We start from the raw sequence: 22,093 nt of genomic DNA on the forward strand, positions 1-22,093 counted from the left end.
GCTTTCTGAAGACAGGAATTTGTCTCCTCCCTAAAATGAATGCCAACATGACACTCGCTGACAAAAATGCCAACATGACACTCGCATATCACAAAAATATAGAGAGGATTTTCTAAAGATTCTGATAAACCTCAGATGCTGACTGACAGATTTACTATTGATAATGTGCAAAAGCCCCAATCCTGCAATACTTTAACTCAAAAAGTGATTACAAGACTTATTTTGCTTTCAAATATAAAAGCCAATAGTCTGACTGTACCTAGTGAGAACAAAAAAGGAATGTTTTTTTTTTTTCTTCTCGTCAGAGATAGACAGGTTACACAGCTGAATGTTTGTGCTACAGGACGTGCGGCCAGGATGCTAGTCAAAGTTATATGCAAAGCAGGGAGTTGCACAGAAAACTGGGAGCAGTAAACAAGTCTATCTAGCTTGTAATCCTTATCAACACTTAATAATCCACCTGGCTGCACTGTAGGTAACAAATAATGCGGATGTATTTAGGTGTGACTAAAGATCGACATACAATTGTTAGCAACTGAGCAACACAGTCATCTTATTAACACATTAGTGCCTCTGCACACACGATTTCGTATATACATTCATATACATACACACAGTGCATCCGGAAAGTATTCTAAGTGCTTCACTTTAAATCAGTTCATTTTTTTCCTCAAACTTCTAAACACAGTACCTCATAATGCCAACGTGAAAAGTTTTTTGTGAGAGTTTTGCAAATTTATAAAAAAAAAAAAAATGTGAAACTAAGAAAAAAACACTGAAAGAAATGTTATAGAAATAAATATATATACAATGTGCAGACAGAAACAAATTCTTGAAATTCATTTAGAACCATCCCCACAACTTAAGAATCTGTACATTCCTGCATGTTTGCATTGAACAAACAAATCACATTTCTAAAAGAAAGCTGTAGCTGGGTCACTGAAGAGTATATTTACGAAGGTGTGGGTTTAGAAGTGGAGCGGTTACCCATAGCAAACAATTAAATTCTTAAGGCCCGTACACACTGGGCGACTTTCATGTGAAAGCAGCTCAGGTTTCTCATCTGAGCGGCTTTCAGCATGAACACCACCCAGTGTGTATGGGACAGTGGTGAGCGCTGCTGCGCACTCCCGCATCATTGCTGGCGGCCCGCCGTCCATCTGCTGGTATTACCAGCACATGAATGACAGAGTGAATGGCTTACCATAGCCTCCTGCTATGGAAAGTGGTCCACCCCGGGGAAAATGGCTTAGCAGGGGTAAAACCGCTCAGTGTGTATGCGCTGAGCTTTTTTCAGCCCAGCTATTTCCCCCATCATCGTGCACCATACACACTGGGCATAATGATGTGCCTCCCATTACTATGACAGTTACAATGACACCCCTAAAGAACTTTCTACTGAAATCCAGGATAAAAAGGGGACAGCAGTGTGTGCAGAGTGAAGGGTAGTGTAGGAGAGCAGTGTGTGCAGGGTGAGGGGTAGTGTAGGAGAGCAGTGTGTGCAGAGTGAGGGGTAGTGTAGGAGAGCAGTGTGTGCAGAGTGAGGGGTAGTGTAGGAGAGCAGTGTGTGCAGGGTGAAGGGTAGAGTAGGAGAGCAGTGTGTGCAGGGTGAAGGGTAGTGTAGGAGAGCAGTGTGTGCAGGGTGAAGGGTAGTGTAGGAAAGCAGTGTGCGCAGGGTGAAGGGTAGTGTAGGAGAGCAGTGTGCGCAGGGTGAGGGGTAGTGTAGCAGAGCAGTGTGCGCAGGGTGAGGGGTAGTGTAGGAGAGCAGTGTGCGCAGGGTGAGGGGTAGTGTAGGAGAGCAGTGTGTGCAGGGTGAGGGGTAGTGTAGCAGAGTAGTGTGCGCAGGGTGAGGGGTAGTGTAGGAGAGCAGTGTGCATGTGGGAGGGGGTGTAGGGTGAGTGTAGAAGAGATGTGTGAGCATGGAGAGAGTTCAGAGAGTGGGTGAGTGTAGAAGAGCAGTGAGTCCAGGGAAAGGGGTAGTTTAGAAGAGCAGTGTAAGCAGGCAGGAGATGCAGGTAGAGGGGTAGGGTACGAGAGAAGTGTGTGCAGAGAGGAGACATAGGGAGAGGCAAAATCTTCATTGGGAGCTTTGGCGCTAAGGTTGATTCTAATTCACAATTGATGTTGTTATGGGCAACCAATCAGAATCTACTTATATATTTAGCACCCTCTAGAAGATAGTAGACATAATCTGATTGGTTGCCCTTGGCAACATCACATGTGAAGTAGAATACACATTTTAGTAAATTTCTACCTAAGTCTCCAGAATGAACAATGTAGGTTGTCAATCATTAGAAGGCTATAAGATATTTTGATGAGAGGGAGATTTCTTAAGCAATGGGCTATTGGCAGGTTGGTTGCTATTGTGAAACAAAGAAGTTATACTGCTCTTGACCCTCATCTCATACGATATAACAGAATAAAATAACATAAAAAATCCTACGACCAAATTAAATCCCACTAGTAACTTCCCTTATTGCTACCGTCCCCATGTTCTTCTAATACCTGAAGCCCTGGACTGTTGACTGGCGTAACTGGAGGTCCTGGAATGTCCGCATGCTCCCAGTTCATCAGGGACTGAGGCACTCTTTGATGAAAGGTCTGATAACAACAATACAAATGGAAAGTGTTTATTATACCACATGCTTAACAGCAATGGGAGAGTGTATTTAAATAAGGTTTTCTATACAGTGTAAAAATCAGCACATTTTCTGTACATCAAATAAATAAACATATACAGAATTGTCAGCATTCTGGACTAAGGGACTGACACACAGTTAAACATACGCCACTTTCTATAGTTTAAATGGCACACAATCACCTTGTACATTTCGGATTACCAGCTGATCAGTATGTCAGCAACTGGGAACTGAGATGGCTTTGTCGGGCATGAGAAATCTTAGTAACAGTTGATGAGGTTGAAAAAAAAAAAAAAGACATTGGTCCATTAAGTTCCCCCTATATATGATCTCCTGCTGTGCACAACCTATGTTATATGATCCAGACAAAATATTTCCCATCAGTTCAACCCAAAGGGGGAAATTTACTAAAGGAAATTTGTAAAAAATAGGTGTATTTGTATCCAGAAATACACTTATTTTTGACATTTACTATCCCGAAAATACGTCAATTTGTATTCGTATTGATAGAACATCAATACGAATACGAATTGCCGTATTTTCGGGATAGTAAATGTCAAAAATAAGTGTATTTCTGGATAAAAATACACGTATTTTTACACCTATTTTTTACAAATTTCCTTTAGTAAATTCCCCCCAAAAACTCTGATTACCCAAAATGGTATTCCTATTTCTAGAAGAGTCCGCTATTATTCATTTTAGGTGATGGTTATCACCCTGGACACTTTTTCCCGCCAAGAATATGTGCAACCTTTTCTTACACGTGTCTATAGATTCAGTCATCCCCACTTTTTCTTTCACAGTATTCCATAACCTAGCTGCCCTTACTGAGAAAATAAAACCTTCCTTCACTGGGTGCGAAACTGATGCAATAAATTGCTGCTCTGATCTGAAACTGAATATACTCACCATCAGATAGAGACAAATTATCTGACATTGTATGGCAAAGCACAGTAATTGGGCTCTGCTTCTGACTGATGTAGCTCATAGCCAGCAATACCCTCAACACTAAAAAGTCCCTTACACACTAGGCAATGATAATAAGCGACATTACTTATTTTGGCACTTCTGTGTATTTCTCCAACAACGGATGACGGGCTCTCCCGCATGTCATTAATGACCCCCCTCCATCATCTGTGCCATTTTTGGATCAGGTCCTTGTGAAATCAGCCCAAAGTGGCTCAGTTTGATGTCCCCTCAGGTCCGATGCGCGGTACCGTGTGCACTGGACTAGAGCCGGTGGTTGGAACTGCTGGCCGTCCGACCACCCGACCTGGAACCTCCTTCCCCGTGCGGCGGGAGGCAGGCACCGGGGTCCGGCTAGCTGGTGGTGGTGGTGGCAGGGGGCGGGCTGCGGGTCCGTCCGAGCAGTGGCGAGAGCTTGTAGCGGTATTTTGCCGGGCGCCGGGATGCGACTGCTGAATATTTTTAAATGACTGGCTGGACGTTGATTGGCTGAGAGTCTCAGCCAATCAATGTCCGGCCAGTCATTTAAAAATATTCAGCAGCCGCATTCCACCCCTGGGTAAAAAAAAAATCAAGTGCCAGATTGCATGTGAGCCTACCAGGGAGCTGCTTAGGGGGGGGGGGGGGGGGGGGGCTCTGGGCAAACTGGTCCAACCTGTCCTTAGGACAAATTGGCCCAGTGTATGGGGGCCTTTATACTTGGTTTCAAATCTGTAAACATGTTTGGTATACCATCATCTATATATATGTCTAGTGTCCGTGAATCTCCAAAACACTATCTGCTGACAGAGAGTAAAACTACTTCTCTTTCTCACTCATGCACGAACACAGAAGGTAGCACACTAGCTTTTGAAGCTTTTGCTTCGAGCGGGCTTACTAGTCGACTATAAGGCTCTTAAAAGTAGGTCCTGTTTTACCCACTGCAAAAGAAGAAAAGGTTGAACTGTATACATTCCCAGTATTAACAATGATAATAATATTAATAATATCATGTGTTGGTTGTCCTCAGAAATACTTTTTAGAAACCAATTCTCAAATCGTACCAGCAACTCCCAAGTGCAGCTTCAATGTCTCTCTGCCTTTCCGGTCTTCCTGCAAAGAATCAGAATCTCCAGGAGTTGCAATTGAAGTAGCAGTGGAAGGAGCACTAAAACAAAAAAACAGGGCATGCTAATCCATTACTACTGAATACAAATAACACTGCACCTATTAGCAACACAATACTTAAAAATAATATTGACAATAGGCAATGATATACTGTAAATAAGCTCCTACCAGATGTGCATAGAAAAAGACATGGAACCAACTAATGCTGTGTACACACGGGGGCAATTATGTATGAAATCGCTGGCAAAATGGGCGCTCAGTGACCATATTGCCAGTGATTTCATGTTCAGCCGGCGATAAATGGCTGGGTGCGCGCTCCCGCGGCCAGCCCTTCATGGTCGCTGGTCGCAGGAGCTTGCACCTCCGATTCTTGCTAAAAATCCCTGGTCGCTGGTGCACAAAGCACTGTGCACCAGCTACCAGCGATATCTAGCCTCCAGCGCCGGACAGGACCCGCCGGGTCATAGTGTGTCACACGGTCCCCTCTGCTTCCTCCGTCCCTGCCCGCGCATACAGCACAGAAGCTTCTGTGCAAATCTCCCCCCCCCCCCACTGTGCCAGCATCCACACCTCCTGCGCGCCCCACAGCCGCACTAGCCAGTAAGTGCATAGGCTGTCTTTAGAGGGCATTGGTGTTGGGCAGCATGATTATGTTCATGCTGCACATCGATGGTGATTTGCACCATCGGTGGGCAGCATGAGCATTACCATGCTGCCCAACACCAATAGTATGTCAAGGATGTAAAAAATAAGGGGGCATTGGTGTTGGGCAGCATGATTATGTTCATGCTGCCCATCGATGGTGATTTGCACCATCGGTGGGCAGCATGAGCATTACCATGCTGCCCCACACCAATAGTATGTGACCTCAAAAAAAATGAAGGGGGCATTGGTGTCGGGCAGCATGATTATGTTCATGCTGCCCATCGAAGGTGATTTGCACCATCGGTGGGCAGCATGAGCATTACCATGCTGCCCCACACCAATAGTATGTGGGCTCAATATAAATGAAGGGGGCCTTGGTGTCGGGGTGGCAGGGGCCGCACGGCCGTCTTGTGCCCCCACACCCCTGGCAGGAGCGGGGCACTAGCGGCTGCTGCCGCTAGATTATCCTGCCCCCACAAAGATGACCCCTGCTACATCTGTATATACACCATATACACTTTTATTCCCTTCCAGAAGGACTTCCCACAACCCATGTAAATCATAAATGAATTTAAATAGAGGGTAAAAAAAATCTAGTCAAAATTGCTAGCAATTTTCAGGGAAAATTGCTGGTCCCTCTGAAAAACTGGACACTGAGCAATATATTGCTGAGAAATATATTGCTGAGATATATTGTAAGTACACTGAGCAATATATTACTCAGCAATATATTGCTAGAAAATATATCTCCCCGTGTGTACACAGCATTATAGAGACGTACAAGAATAGACTGTTGGAAGATTCAGCAGATATAAAACTAAAAACAATAATATATAATAAACATAAACAAGTGTTCAAGCTTATCATTTGTGCAGGATTTATCAATCAACTGATTGGCCTGATATGGTTGCCATGTCACCAAATAATATTTTGACCAGTATTCATGGACTATACTGTATATAGGTTGTGAAGAAGATCACATGTGATGAGGTGATTCAACTACTTGAGTCATGCACAGAATGGTCTCGATCTGTTCACACTGGACAGTGACAATGTTGGTTGGGCCAGTGAGAGCATTTCACAGTTTACACTGAAGTTTAGATTCTAGAATGGGATGCGGTCAATATGCCGGCGGTTGGAATCCCGGCGGTCGAAATACAGATGCCGGAATCCCAACCGCTGCAATTCCGGCACTTTGTCCCTCTATGGGTGTCCACAACACCCATAGAGGGAGAGTAAAATAGTGTGCCGGGCGTAGCGAGGCACTGGGCCCACTGCGTGGCGAGCACAGCGAGCCCGCAAGGGTGGGCGATCCACGGCTCCCCCTTGTCGGCATTGCGGCAGTCGGTATTTTGACCACCGGGATTCCGGCCATCGGCATTTCATACCGGACCCTCTACAACGATCAAATAGGATTTGCACTACCAGTAGCATAGGGGCAGACTTTAACACACTGGTGGACATCATCCAGGACCACCTCAAGCTGCTAAAAGTTTAGCTAGGTAGTCTTCATTCTAGCACCTTGCTCCTTGGAAAATCCTTGCAGTTCCTCCTTCCTGCCTGGGGTGTCACTCTCTGCTGTGGTGTTTCTACAACAGTCTGGTTTGTATTTCAACATTGAGATACAAACCAGATTGTTCTTAAAGTACCACAGCAGACAGCGACACCCCAGGCAGGACTGAGGAACTACAAGGATTTTACAAGAAGCTGGGTGCTAGAAGGAACACTAGCTAGGGCAATAGATGGATAATGATAAGACTAGAAGAGGTGAAGGAATAAAAAAACTAGATGCATTGTAGAAATAAACAATACTGAAATATACACAGTCAGGGCAGTAACAATAATAACCATAATTTTCTTTTCAATAGTTTTTAGTAAAAAACTGAATTATTTGTACACAGTACACATCACTGAGTACAATAAGTAATCAAAAATGATGTATATCAAGTAGTATGTGATAGCAAACATCAGAGAAAGGTACATATTGATGGTAACATTGCATATGTGAAGGATGCGTCTCTCGGAACCCAAAAAGTGCATTACTTAGATTCAAGGACCATTAGCTAAAAATCATGTTAGGTACCAGGATGTTGATGAAAAGCATTTATCAATCAATAACTCTGTCAGGTCAGGGAGGGTTGAGATATAACTTTCCCAAAGTTTAAAAGATAGTGGCAACCTTGGCCTCTTAGCTAAGGGAAGCTTCCATCCAATCCATCCGGAATAGATGAAAACGCTTTACTTTAAATAGTGTAAAAGGAGGAGTCTCAGAGTGAGCCCATAGCTGTAGAAGTGTTCTTTAAGCATCCAAGCTCAGTATTAATAATAGTTTAAGACCACCTCGAGAAATTTTCTAGCCTTGAGGGAGCCAAAACTAGCCCATTCTGGCATAAAGGGTAAGTAATTTACCATAGCAAATGTATAAACCTTAAGCCAAAAAGGCCTAACCTTGGGGCACAACCATAGGCAAGGAAATAGATCAGCGTTGTCCGCACGACAGCTAGGGCTAGAATGTTCTTTCAACTAAACCGTATACAGTGATCATAATCATGCCAGCGAGGAATAACTCACGTTTTAAAGCAGGGGTCTCCAGACATTAGCTGCATGCTGATCCCAACCTTCAGACAGATAAATAACAATCAGAAAAAACAGTCCCATCGGCAACAGCCCTGCATAACGTATGACTGGATAGTCTCATAGGAGGTTTGGCACAGGATAAGGCAGCGGCTTCCATTTACATATACAACAGTGACATTGCAGTTGCTTTCTATTATACTTTATTCCTTAATTACTCTACTGGGCCCTTTTAATCTTTTCCATGTAAGCTCTTCCATTAACCATTACAATTCTTCCCATATTGAATTCCCTGGTACCGTCTTACTTTGTGTTTGGAACAAACCATGTTGAATTGCAAGGGGAGCAAATACATTAATATTTTAAATGTGCAGAGTAAATACTAGCTGCTTTTACATGTAGCCCACAAATACTGGACAGATTTATTTTTACATTGCAAATTAAATTTCAGTTTAGAACAAACCCCCCCCCACAAATCTGTCTCTGCCCCATCTGCAGTGCAACATGGTTTTGCCCAGCTGCCTGCAAATCAGGATCAGACCCTTAATGTACAGTTAGAGGCTAATGCACAGTTATATATACATCCAAGAATGGGTTCTCCCAAGTACAGGGGATGCATCTGAATGGCAACTAAACTTAGACAAAAGGTCAGTGAGCACTATGTAGGCCTGGTTGCAAGCCAAAATCTGCCTGTTTAAAGGTGTATATTTTGCACCAAGAAAGTACAAATTCTTAAAATGAACACAACTAGTGCATATATATCTTACTGTATATAACAACTAGTCTAAATAGGTTTGTTATAAGCAAAGTACAATGGGTCTTATTCTGGTTCACTCTCAGAGGCAAATTCCTTCTCAAATGGACAAAACCATGTGCACTGCAGGTGGGGCAGATGTAACATGTGCAGATAGAATTAGATTTGGGTGGGGTTTTTCTTCAAAGTGAGATCTATTGCAGTGTAGAAATAAAGCAGTCAGTATTTTACCTGCACATAAACAAAATAACTCACCCAAATCTAACTCTCTCTGCACTTTTTAAATTCCCCCTCCCCCCATGGTTTTGTCCATTTGAGAAGGAATTTGCCTCTGAGAATGAACCAGAATAAGGGCCAATATAATTCCAACTCTGTACAACCTGTTGCTCCAGTACTATTTATTGTATGTTTTCCATGGTATATCCTATAAGAAATATAAATAGGTTTTTTTTGCTATTTTACTACAATATTCTTCTGATTAGCAATGTTCTGTCTGTGTTTACTGGATTCATCTTTTATATTAGCAACTCTTGTTTTTAAACTAACATTATTCATTTATATTTACTTTTTAGAGGTCTGTGTTAGGTTTTTGCCTTTAACAGTAAAATCCAATGCTTCCATTTATTCGAAATCATGATTTCTACAAACATCCTATTTCAGGGCAGATAAAAAGCTGGCGTATAAAACACATATTTCCTATTGGTTCAAAGTTCATCTTGTGTTTACAGTGTACTGAATGTGGCTGTGCTCTGTACAATGCACCAGTGGTAGCCAACCCTAGCCCTCGAGAGCTACCAACAGTGCACATTTTCCAGACAACCTAGCTGCTGCACAGCTGCACTCATTAATCACTGACACATTTTAAAAGATACACAGATGGAGCTAATTAGATTCTGTGAGGAGACCTGCAAAACATGCACTGTTGGTAGCTCTCGAGGACTAGGGTTGGCTACCCCAGCACTATGGTATCTGCAGCTGGAATGTGAGTGTAACCCTTGCTACACCTGCAACAGCTATGATAAGGAAACACCTGTACTCACATCCTGTTATTTTCCCACTGACCCTAATAAAAACACGATGAAGCAATGGGAACCACTATTATCCTCCTCTTGCCCTCCCTTAGTTTGTGGGACTGATATATTTTGACCAGAGATCTCCAGCTGCCCATGAGATCTATAATAGCAGTGAGAATGAGACAGACATAATAAGGGAGTTTGATATGTGTTTACATCCCGCAGCTCTAAGTGCATTACCCAGGAAGAAACTAATTTAATAATTCAAAAATGCTCTTTAAATGGGCTGTGATTATTCTTCCAGTAAGGCTGTAAATGTATTCTAGCTCAGAGAAACAGTGTTGGGCTACAACACACCAGGGTTTAGGATTCTGAAGAAAAGAAAAGATTTCAGAGCAAACCAACCAATGCCAAAAACAATCTCACGAGAGTCACACGAGATGGAAAGTGTCACACTGGTAAAGAACTCCACTGAGAACTAACATTGCATAGTGCAAGGTATCTTTATTTTGTCTTCTGTGCTTGTCTTAGGTGTCAGACTGTGTGAATCTTAAATATGGTGTCTATTTATAATGTACAGCTGACCAATGATCAAGCAGCAGAGGAGTACACATCATAAGCATAGTCCCACCACTATGAAGAACTATAATCAAATTCATCTGCAGTCTTGTGTTTTTTATGTAATATACAGAGTTATATCTGGTGGAGACGACCTGCCAGTGGTTCCAAATGTGCTTCAGTTTATTTTTTTCAAAATCTCTTGTCTCTTTGTCAGAGTTAACGGGTGTACACACTGGGCGATTTGGGTAGGTGATTTTGACTAGTCAAAATCGCCCTGAAGGCGAGCAACAATCGCCCTGTGTGTACACTGTGGGTGATAGCGGTGCGTGGTGTCACTATCACCCGGCAAAATAGACTATGCAGGTGAGGCAATTTTAACTAGCCGTCGCACACAGTGGGGATGGCAGTCGCCTATCCCCGACGGCTTAATTACACACCTTGATTTTGACTAAATCGCGCAGCCCAAGCCCATGTTTTTTTTTTTTTTAAATCCAACAAATACAATTTTGGAAAAACAAAGAAATTAGCTTCCAGTATGATGAAAACAAAACAAAAAACTATACTGTCGCATAATTTGCTGATTGCGGTTTGCATAGGTCAGGCCTACAGGTGCATCAACCGAGAACTTTTTTTGGTACTTGTGTACTACTAGCACGGCGCCCTAATGGGTGCTTACAGTGCTTAAATGCACCCCCACGCCACCCCCCAAGTATAAACGTGAACTCGAAGCGTGGCGAGCGACCTTTTCATACCCCCACTATCCACGTCGGCGTGGAGTTGATTCTATAAAGTGTGGCGAGCGCAGCGAGACACCTAGCCCGAAGTGTGGCGAGCGCAGCGAGGGGACGCGGATACCTTCACAGGTATCCGCGTCCCCTCGCGGGCTTCACAGGTATCCACATGCGCTCGCCACGCTTCGGGCTCGGTGGCTTGCCACACTTTATAAAATCAATTCCACGCCGACGTGGATAGTGGGGGTATTGAAAAGGTCGTAGGACGCGTACCGCTGCGCTCGCCACGATTCGGGTTCACGTTTATACTTGGGGGGTGGAGTGGGGGTGCATTTAAGCATTGTAAGCACCCATTAGGGTGCTTAAAAGCACCCATTAGGGTGCTTATACAATTTAATATCGTACATGGGTCAAAATCGCATCGTATGGCATGCAATGCGATAAAAAAAAATTGGGCGACTAATTATCGTGGGTGCCGTGCTAGTACACAAGTACCCCTTTATATATATATATATATATATATATATATATATATATATATATATATATATATATATATATTTTTTTTTTTTAGAAAATAGAGCAGCATTAAATATATATTACATTTTCCTTATGTCATAGTATATGCTCTACTAAAATATAGCAAATTATTTGCATCTTTTGAATCTATTAAATTCTGTATAAAGACCACTATGTTAATAATTAACAACATTAATATGACATTTAAAGCCTCCTGATAGTTCTGCAAATTAGTCATTAGTAAACCATTTACCGGTAATGTGCAGGGTACTTTCTTTCACAAGTCCACTAACCTTTAAAATGGAGTTATCCTGCCGCGTTCTCTTAGTGTCATACCCTTCCAAGAGGCATCTCCGGATTGTGTTGCCAGATCCTGCAAACTCTGCAAGGTTCAAGTCTGCAAAGCCAAGCTGTAACCACAGACATACATTAGCTGTATTACAGTAACAGTCAGCACATTTCCTGCATGAGGATTCAAGCAGGCTACACTCAAACAAGCATTTGGGTCCATCTAAAGGGGGAGATTCTCTAAGCTAAAAATGCGGTAAAAACCCCGTTATCGGGGTTTTTACAGCATTTTGGGATGCTGTAAGCATCCCCCGCCGGGTATACCGTGGCGGGGGGTATCGCCAGAAAAATCTGGCGATGCCCCATAGAAGCCAATGGGCTTCTATCGCAACCCTCCCCCGCCCCGCGCCGACCCCCCGCCGCCCCCCTCCCCCCTCACCTGTGTCCGGGCAGCACAGCGCAGTGCTGCCCGGACCTGTGACCTCCTCCCTGCACTGATCCTCTTCCGGGTGCAGGGAGGAGGAGAGCCCGGCGCAGCAGCAGCAGCGCCGGGTGTGGAAGGGAGGGGAGAGCCGCCAGGACCTGCTGGGACCCGGCGACTCTCACTGCAAAGGACAGCTCTTAACGCAAGAGCTGTCCTTTGCCTTAATTATCGCATATGTTACAGCATATGCGATAATTAAATATGCGATGGGCGGCAAAGGGGGGCGGAGATTCTTAGAGAATCTCCCCCAAAGTGTTTATGTAGAAGAACTCCCGGGGAGCTGCTGCAGTTTAAGGGGAATTGGATGCGATATATCACGGGTGCTAAATGCTGCTGATCTGATTCCGATACATCATACATGTTGCACGTATGGTCTACATCATACATCTAGTACTGGCATTACATGCCTGTACCAGCAGCTGTCATGTCCTAATGGAGTAACAAGTAATAATGACACCTGCAAACATTTGAATTTCCCCTCTGTGTTCTGTTCAAGACCTAGGGTACTTGTTATACCATTGTTTAATCAAGTTCAACTCAACTGAGCTCAACAGTGAGGACTGTGCAAATGTCCTCAGGAATACAACTGAAAAATGTTTTCACAGAAACAAAGAAAGGAAAAACTAATATGGACTTCCATTTCTTATTACCAATATGACATTGTGTACAGACTACATCCCTGATAATTCAGACATGCTCTAAAACCTAATGTTTTTGGATCTGGATATGTGCAGAAGCCTCATCAAAATATGCACATATCCGAGGCTGCAATGTCACTCATAAAGCCCCATATGTCAGAGGCAGCATTATGCATAAAAAGGAGGCATGTTCTTAGATGCAGCTTCACTGGCTTCAGCAGAGTTATCTCCCCGGTCATCCTAATGGGAAATACACATGGTGCGATCAAAGCCCCATTTCTAAGCAATTTGTTTAGATTGCTTAGAAATAAAGCATGGAATACTCCAGGTGTGTGGCGATGACAATGTGCGGCCCTGCGCATCTCTATTGCCTGACTAGATTTACACTGCGTGCTAGTCATCACCAGTGTTTTCTCAATTGAGAACATGGGTAGTGACAGATCGCTGTTTCATCGCTGTGTGATATGAGCGTAACTAGACGCTCTGCATGGAGGCTGACTCGCCCCGTGTGTACGGGGCATAAGTAACCTGAGGGTTACTCAGATAACCAATCATCATGAACAGTGGCGGCTCCTAACTCACTGTCATGGGGGGGGGGGGGGCGCCACACCCTCCACAGCTGCTGGTCCCTGTTGCTCCCCACCGTGGGACCAGCACATGTGCAGTAGCTTCCTCAGTATTGCACATGCGATGGCCCCCAGCTCCTATGGGCTGCTTTGGCAGTAGCCCATAGAAGCTAAAATACCGTCCAGGAACCTGTACACAGGCACTGTGTCCAGCGCATACGCAGACCCTGAAATTTATAGGCCGCAGCATTAGCAGCACATAAAGGAATTCCGGAGGGAGGGAACACCTCCCAATGGGACTGCCTTGGGTGACTGGCAGGTTGGACTTCCAATAGAAAGTCACTGCCAGTCACAGTGAAGCCAGAGCAGTCTCACAGACTGCATCTGGCTTCACTTAGGCAGAGAACGGTGGCGGATTTTACCTGGAGGGGCTGCAGTCCTGCATCGGTAAAAAACCTGACTGATCCTAAAGATGTTCCTATACTGTATCTATAGAAGCAGCTGTGGCTCAGAGAAGCCAGCAGGAGGTGTCTATTACCACAAGACACCTCTGCGCCATAACACAGTATTATCACATAGCTGCAGCATACAAAGACGCAGGCACTGTATAATGTGTGTACATCACTGAAGTAGCACAAGAAAAGTCTTAAAGATGTAAAATATATTACCTTTGCGTATGCTTTCCCGCCTTTTAGCTCCTGCAACAGATAAAGCATAGATCGATGAAGTGTGATTTACCAAGGCTGTAAACCGCCAGATCCCTTTCTTCCCTGCATCAGTCTCTTACCTTACGCACAGACACTCTACAGACACACGGATCCAGAATACCAGAAGCCGCGCTCGCACTCATTTTGCACATGAAGGATAATTTCTTCCTCCAGTGGACACAGTTAGCCTGGACAACCTCCCTACAAAAGGGATAAGAGCATATTAAGGTAACTTGACACATAAACATTATACTAAATTGCACAATTCCCAAATACAAAATGAAGGCAGCAATTTCTTGTCCGCAATCAACATTCCCCCAACAGCAAAACCCGTGGCTAATGCAGAGAATCAGCTGCATTTCAGAGGGTTTCGCTACTTCAGCATCAAAATAAGCTGATTACCCCTATTAGGGGTATCAGTAGAATAAGTGTTCATTCTAGCACCCGCTATCTTTGAAAACCCATGCAGTTCCTCTTCCCTGCCTGGAGTGTCGCTGTCTGCAGTAGTGCTTCTAGCACAGTGAGGTCTGTATATCAGGACTAATATGCAAACCAGACCTGTGCTAGAAACACCACAGCAGACGGCGACACCCCAGGCGGGGAACAGGAACTACAAGGGTTTTCAAAGATAGCAGGTGCTAGAATGAACACTATGAATACAGTGGGGGCGATCGGTGACTACGAGCAGGCAGCCCTGTTCGCTGTCATCGCTCGCCCCAGGCATTGAATACTTCCCTATGAAGGGCCCCAAGGCAACAAGCAACACATACAAAACTATTTGTACAGTATGTTAGGCTGAATTCTCACAATCATGTTTCTTCTTGAAGTTTAGAACTGTAGTGCTGATATTTAATAGAGTACAGATGTATATATCCATGGACAATTGGAAAGCCAGTCTGACAAACTAGGTCCTTGCTTGGCCCCGTTAAAGTATGGTATATGATCCAGCCACTGATCTAGCTGAAGCCATATCTTATAAGCAATGCATACACCTCCAGCAATAGGCTGTGTGTGTGTCATATATATGTCCCCTTGTGAGACAAGGAGGCACTTATAAGCCCCTGAGAACAGAATCCATCACTGGTATAGTAGGTACGCCAGAGTTGCCTACCTGACCCTATCCTTCCGGGAGAATATGCACTGTTCCTGGACTTCCCTGGTAATGTAGGATTGCCATCACCAGAGGGAAGCTAGGTAATTGGTAAGAAATGTGTTTCACCACAGGTGAAGGCAATCATACATTACCAGCGAAGTCCAGGAACAGAGCATTTTCTCCCTCATGGAGAGGGTCAGGTAGGCAACCCTGAGGTACGCTGAGGAGCATTCAAAAATAATAATCAGGTTACAATAGAAAAAAAAATCCTGTCATAAAAGTAATTCCAGTCAGAACTTCCACCATCAGAGACAAATGGGAAACATCTGGTAACATTTCTGATTACAGCTTCCCAATACAGTGAGTGCACTGCCTCAGGTAATGGCACAAAACCATGGAAAAATAAGGATGTAGCTGACTGCAGATGTGGTTTCGGCATCGGAGGTTGCCCATAGCAAACAATCAATAACAAACAGCACTGACCACACAAAAGGTAACTTTGGGACAAAAGGCACATCCTATGAATCATAACTTCCCTCTGTGAGCCAGAAAGCAAAGATGTTCCCTCATGCAACAAATCAATTCACTTCTGTGCTTGAAATTAACTTAAAAACGTCCCACATACACACACACACACACACACACACACACACACACACACACACACATTACATACAGCAGAAATACTAATATATTGTAACATTATTGTAAAGGAAATACTTTAAATTAGAAACGCTCCCATGTTAAAATAACAATGAGGTAAAAATGAAGTAGAAAATTGAGATTTATTAAGATAAAACATTATCTATATCTTGTGTATACATACTCTTTAATAAAGGAGGGGGGGGGGGGACTTAATCATAGGCAAAAAATTTTATTAAATATTTAATCTGCAAGTACACTTTGGAGGACTTGATCCCCAAAACAAGTGATTGAAACATTCAGAGCGTAATGCCTTGAAAATGTGTGTATGGATGACCAAGTGGCTGCTCCACAGATGTCCTTAATCGAGGGTGCAGCCTTCCCAGACCATGAAGTTGCCATGGCGCGAGTGGATATAATACTTGGAACCTCCTTTCCTTCTTGTCTGTAAGCAAACATAATCAGTTCTCGGATCCATCTTGCCATTGTCTGTTTGGAAGGAGCTAGACCTTTTCTCACCCCTTCTGGCACCACAAACAGATTCTTGGATCTTCTGATCGCTTTCATTCTGTCCAAGTAGATGGTGATCTCACCAAATCTAACCTGTGCCATTCTTCCTCCTTTTTGTCCTTCGGATTTGGATAGAAAGCTGGAAGTGTAATTTCTTGATGAATATGAAATGAACTGACAACTTTTGGAAGATCTTCTAGTATCTTATTACCTTCCTGTTGGAATTTGTAGCCACCAGATCTATTTCTAGTTCCCCAAACCGACTATCTGATGGAAGACTTTGGAATCCAGCTCCCGTTCTGCTGGGAGAACTTTGTTTCTGCTCAAGAAGTCGGCCAGAGTGTTCTCCTTCCCTGGCACATGGACTGATGTCAATGAAAGGACGTTCTCTTCTGCCCACATTAAAATTCTTGATATCACTGACATCAGGTCTCAACTCTTTGTACCTCCCTGGTGATTTATATGAGACACCACTGTGACATTGTCGAAGAATATCCTTAGATGACTTCTTCTGATTCTGACTGAAGCTTCTGAAGGCTCTCTCTCCTTCTCTCCTATTTGAAAATTTCTGACTCTGTCTATAATCCTTGAATTGTCTGGTTGGTAAGATGGGCTCCCCATCCCAATGAACTTGCGTCTGTTGTGATTACTGTGAAGTGAGGTACACTGAGGGACGTTGCTCTGGTCTCCATCTCTTGACTTATCCACCAAGACAGAGCTATTTTCACCCCAGTATCCAGTTTTAATACTGTTTCCAGACCACAATTTATTTTTATGTGTGGAAGAAGTGCCCATTGGAACTTTCTCAGCCTCCAATGTGCCTAAGGCACAGTCCCTATAGTTGGCATGAACATGCCCAGTAACTTAGGGCAATTTTTTTTACTGGATGGACTTTGCTTCCATGACTTTTCTGGTTAAAACCTGAATCTTTTGACACCTTTCTTCTGAGAGGCTGACCTTGAATTTCTCTGAGTTTATCAGAACTCCTAGGAATTGAACAGCACGAGATGGTGTTAGGTGACTCTTTTGGAAATGTATCACCCAACCATGTTTTTGAAGCAGATTTACCACTATCTTCAAATCTCCTAGAAACTTTTTCTTTTGAAGATGCTGCCATCAACAGGTCATCCAGGTATGGCCATATAAGAATATGTATTTTCCTTAAAACTGCAATCAGTGTGATCAGTACCTTTGTAAACACTCAAGGGGATGTGGCCAGACCAAAGGGAAGGCACGTGAACTGGAAATGTTCCTTCATTATACAAAGTTTTCTGTCCTGATATTTCACTGGTACATGGTAATATGCATCTTTGAGATCCAGTGAGACCATATAGTCTCCCTTCTGTATTCCTGCCAGAATAGTTTTCTGAGTTCCCATCCCGAATATTCTTACTTTTATGAATCCGTTTAATTTCTTCAAGTCCAGAATAGTACGGTAACACCCTGTGCTCTTCTTCACAAGAAATAGGTTTGAATAGAAACCTTCCACCCTCTGCTGCATGGGTACAGGTTCTATCGCTTTGATCTTTCTCAAGTGGTTTATTATCTTTCTCATTTCCAGCTTTTCCGTAGGAGACTTTAATCTTTTTTGACTTCCAAAATTAATTTTGCGTTGGTTTTCTGAGAAATTTTATTTCGTAACCTTCTCTGATGATCTTTGTTACCCATCTGTCTTGAATCAGCTCCTCCCAGAGATCTGCAAACTGTAACAGACGTGCCCCCACAGAAAGTCCACTGTGACCGTCATTGTCTAAAGCAGGGACAGGCAACTGGCGGACCACGGTCCAACTCCGGACCGCAGAAGCCAGATCTCCGGACCGCGTACTAGTTACTAATGTCAGTGGCAGTGGAAGGAAGATGACGTGGAGAGGGCCGCCAGAGCATCCCTCTTCCACTTCCTCTGACGAGCGAGCTGACGTGAGCAGGGGCAGACGCCGCACCCCACGTGAGCAGGGGCTGTCACGGCGTTACTCAAGAGCAGGGGCTGGCGGTATCACAGAGGTTCTGGTTCCCGTACACATGCGTTCCCCAGGAGACCTCAAGCAGCGGTGCAGGGAGGCACTTTTTAGTGCATCTGCGGCTTGCTGCCTACCCGTCCCCTTGTATGTGGAGTTTGTATTTAAAGGTGAGCAGTCTAAACATGTGCCTGTATTGCCGGATAGATAAATAGAAAGATACTGCACTCCACTGTAGAGGTCTGGGTTTGCACTCCACTGAGTCCGGGAAATTAATTCTTACATCCTGGGAGTAAAGAATTAATGGCGTCCCAGACCTCTAAAGTGGTGCAAAAGTCTCTTTCTATCTATGAATTTTGTGGACCTCGATCAAAATAATTACAAACTTCCGGACTTCATTAAAAATTACTTGCCTACCCCTGGTCTAAAGCCTCTCTAGCTGGTTGTCGAAAGGACTGCCTGCAATTCTGAAATGATCCTCTTTGATTGTATGGTCTGCCAGGTCTGTAACTCCTTGCATCCCTATACTGTTGTCTTGAAGACGACTGAAAAATTTTCCTCCTGTAATTGTGTAGTAATGCATCCAATTTTGAACCAAACAAGTGTGCTCCTTCAAATGGCAGGGCCACCAATCTGTTTTTTGAGTGTGCATCAGCTGACCATTACCTCAGCCATAACGCTCTTCTGGCAGATACTCCTGCTACCATCAATCTTGCTGCAAAGGAAACTACATCGAGAGAGGCTTCACAAATAAACTCTGAAGCTTCTTGCATGGTTTATAGATTTTATAGAAGTACTGCATAGATATTTTCTCTTCTATATCCGTGTACAAATTTATCCCCCAAAGTCTCAGAGCTCTAGATACCGACGCCACTGATACTCCCGCTTTCAATGATACGGCTGAAGAAAAATTAAGTTTTCTCAATGCCCCTTCCATCCTCCTATCCATGGGGTCTTGAAAGGATGCTCCATCTTCAAGTGGCAGCGTGGTTCGTGAGGTTATTTCTGCTACATCAACCTACCTTAGGTAGGGAACACCAGTTCAAAAACATTTCATCTGTGATTGGATACATTCGATCAATTCTGGATAATTATCCTTGTTTTTTATCAATGTTAGACCATTCTTTTGTTATTAAATAATTTATAAATTTATGAATGGGGAAGTGACAACCTTTTTTCAATCGATCTTCCAACAGTATATCCGCACCCTCTTCAGTAGTTACTGTTTCTTTATAGTTCATGGTCTTATATATAGCTTTAAGCATACTCTCTACTTTTTCAAAGCTAAAACCACTTATTCTGATGATACATTCTCTTATACTAGTTCTTCTGAGGAACCCTCCTCATAGCTGAACCCAGCCTGATCTCTAGATCTTTTATTTCCTTGGAAACAAAAGACCTTTTCATCCAATCTATAAATTCTACAAGAAGTTTAGGCTGTTCTGGGATAGGTGCAGGGGTTTCATCACATCCTTCACAAAGTTTTATCCTGGGGTACAGAAAATATTCTATCACATGCTATGCAGTTTCTGCTGATATTTTTCTTTTTTGTTGGCTTCTTTTTAGGAGCAATCAGATTGGCAGGCACACTAAAACATTATATATACTGTCTGAGTGAGAGTGTATATATAGGTGTTTAAACACACCGCTTCCCTGTGCTGTCACACAGGAAATTGTCATACCGCAAATAATTCAGGTCTCTGTAGTCCAGCTGACGCCGCTGAATGCGGCTAGCCTTTTGCCGCTCCCAGGAAGTTCCGCTCTTGCAGTCCGGAACACCCTGCCTGAGCTGAAACGGAGAATTATCCATACACCGCGACACCTTAACTTTACCACAGGCAGATTTCATCAAGCCACATAGCCGGGTATATCCTCCATGGGCAGGAACCTTCAACAGGTCACGCTCCCATGTTGCATCTTCCCCCAAAGTGATCTCTGTATAGCAAGGTAAGCTCTCAAAATAAAACAACCTGCTCTGCATAGCTTTAACTAAAACTAGGAGACAGGAAAAAAGACAAGGAGGAAAGGGAGGAGCTGAGCTTTATACCAGAGGGGGGAGGTCCTGAGAAAAAAAAAAAACCTGTCTAACTAAAGGGGTCTTGGCTGCCATGGGGATCATAGAAGAAATAAAAGTTAGCCATGGGGATACGGTCACTAGGCCTACAAGCATTAGGTCGAAACCGCTAGGTCAACATGGGTTAGGTCGACAGGGTCATTAGGTCGACAGGGGATTTTTCACTTTTTTGACAGGTGGTATTTCATCCACTAAGGCATGGTGGGAGCATATAATAGTGTGGCGATCATAGTGAGGCACCGTGTCTGAAGCATAGCGAGAGCAGCAAGCCATGCGAGGAGGGGACGCAGTGCTACGTTTCAGTGATGTCTACTGTGTGCAAATTTGGGACAAAAAAAAAAATGTGAAAAACCCCATGTGGACCTTTTGACTGTCAGCCTTCCCCACGTCGACCTAATGAATGTGCTGACCTAATGACCATGTCAACCTAACCCATGTCAACCTAATGCTTGTCGACCTAGTTGCTGTCTATCCTATGATCCATACCCAGTACTAAAATGTTAACGCTGGGATCAGCTATTCATTTAACTGATACATTGAGCATTGTATTTCCGCGTACAGTATCACGGATACAATCCTATGCTTCTGTGATTATTGGCTGTCATGGTGATACAGTGTACATAAGAGAAAATTCGGCATAATAGATTTACTCTGTGGAAGACTTAAACAGGGGGGAGCACGAAACAAGCTGTTGCTAACAGCAGTTTACTAACAGATCCAGGTCAGAAACTAGGCATGTGACATATGTAACTGATACACAGGAACACACACTATTTATAATCCTACCACAGTGTATTTTTCACTACTATTGCAATGTATTTGAAATGATTCCACTTAGTTAAGCCCATAGCAACTATAGAAATATTTAGTTTCCCGTCCTGCATTTATACAGCAGAATGACCATGCTTCGAGTCACACTTCCAGATGAATCATTCTCCAAACAGAAGGTTTGGTGCAGAACTTGTCTTAAGCACATATTACCCTATCAGCAAGCCTGGCGTTATTAACCCTTTGAGTGCCAAGTGAATTTGAAAATAGATGTGAAAATTACCCAGCAAACATTTTTATTCATCATAATGACCTGTGATGTTTACCTTGTATAGGAAATGTTTAATTGGGATATATATAACAAATCTAAGCGATGCTGGCATTTTGCACATTTCTCACAGATGTTGGCACTCAAAGGGTCAAACAGTATATTTCCTACTGAATGGATTTCTTCTTTGTATAGGCGACAGCTGGAACTCAGGTCTCCAGAGAATGTGTGGTTTTTCATATACAACCTTGTAAAAAGAAAATCATTATGGGTTGGCTGCCGAGTTACATTAGCCTGCATGTATATTCATGGAAACTTTGAAGTTTTAGGTTGCAACTCTGGGTGCAGGACTCTGAGCGGTGAGGGGGCAAACTTACATTTTGGAGTACCCAACTGTAGACATAATGAAACTCTACAGCGATACATTATGATTAGAACGTCTATCATTTTGCCTTTCAACTTGTATATATGCCTCGCTGATCAGCACCCTTACCTAGAGGGAGAGTAAAAACATAGCTTGTTCCTCTTCGAACATGAATATATGTGCATAAGATGGGGAGACGTTGCCCCCCATTGAGCATCCATCTATCT

General features: G+C 43.4%; 1 protein-coding gene across 2 annotated transcripts in view; it reads right to left on the minus strand.

The window, feature by feature from the left end:
* EEIG2 (EEIG family member 2) overlaps positions 1-22,093 on the minus strand; it is a 51,374-nt gene that overhangs the window by 13,082 nt on the left and 16,199 nt on the right. For both annotated transcript variants that reach the window (XM_083156894.1, XM_083156893.1), the window contains exons 2-7: positions 14,273-14,393; positions 14,154-14,183; positions 11,803-11,919; positions 7,929-7,975; positions 4,649-4,752; positions 2,506-2,601 (exon numbers count right to left, since the gene is read on the minus strand). In XM_083156894.1, the coding sequence (XP_083013020.1) occupies positions 2,506-2,601; positions 4,649-4,752; positions 7,929-7,975; positions 11,803-11,919; positions 14,154-14,183; positions 14,273-14,393 (515 nt within the window). The remainder of the gene's footprint in view (positions 1-2,505; positions 2,602-4,648; positions 4,753-7,928; positions 7,976-11,802; positions 11,920-14,153; positions 14,184-14,272; positions 14,394-22,093) is intronic.

This window comes from Crinia signifera, chromosome 8, assembly GCF_055691185.1.
Source record: "Crinia signifera chromosome 8, ASM5569118v1, whole genome shotgun sequence".
Taxonomy (NCBI): Eukaryota; Metazoa; Chordata; class Amphibia; order Anura; family Myobatrachidae; genus Crinia; species Crinia signifera.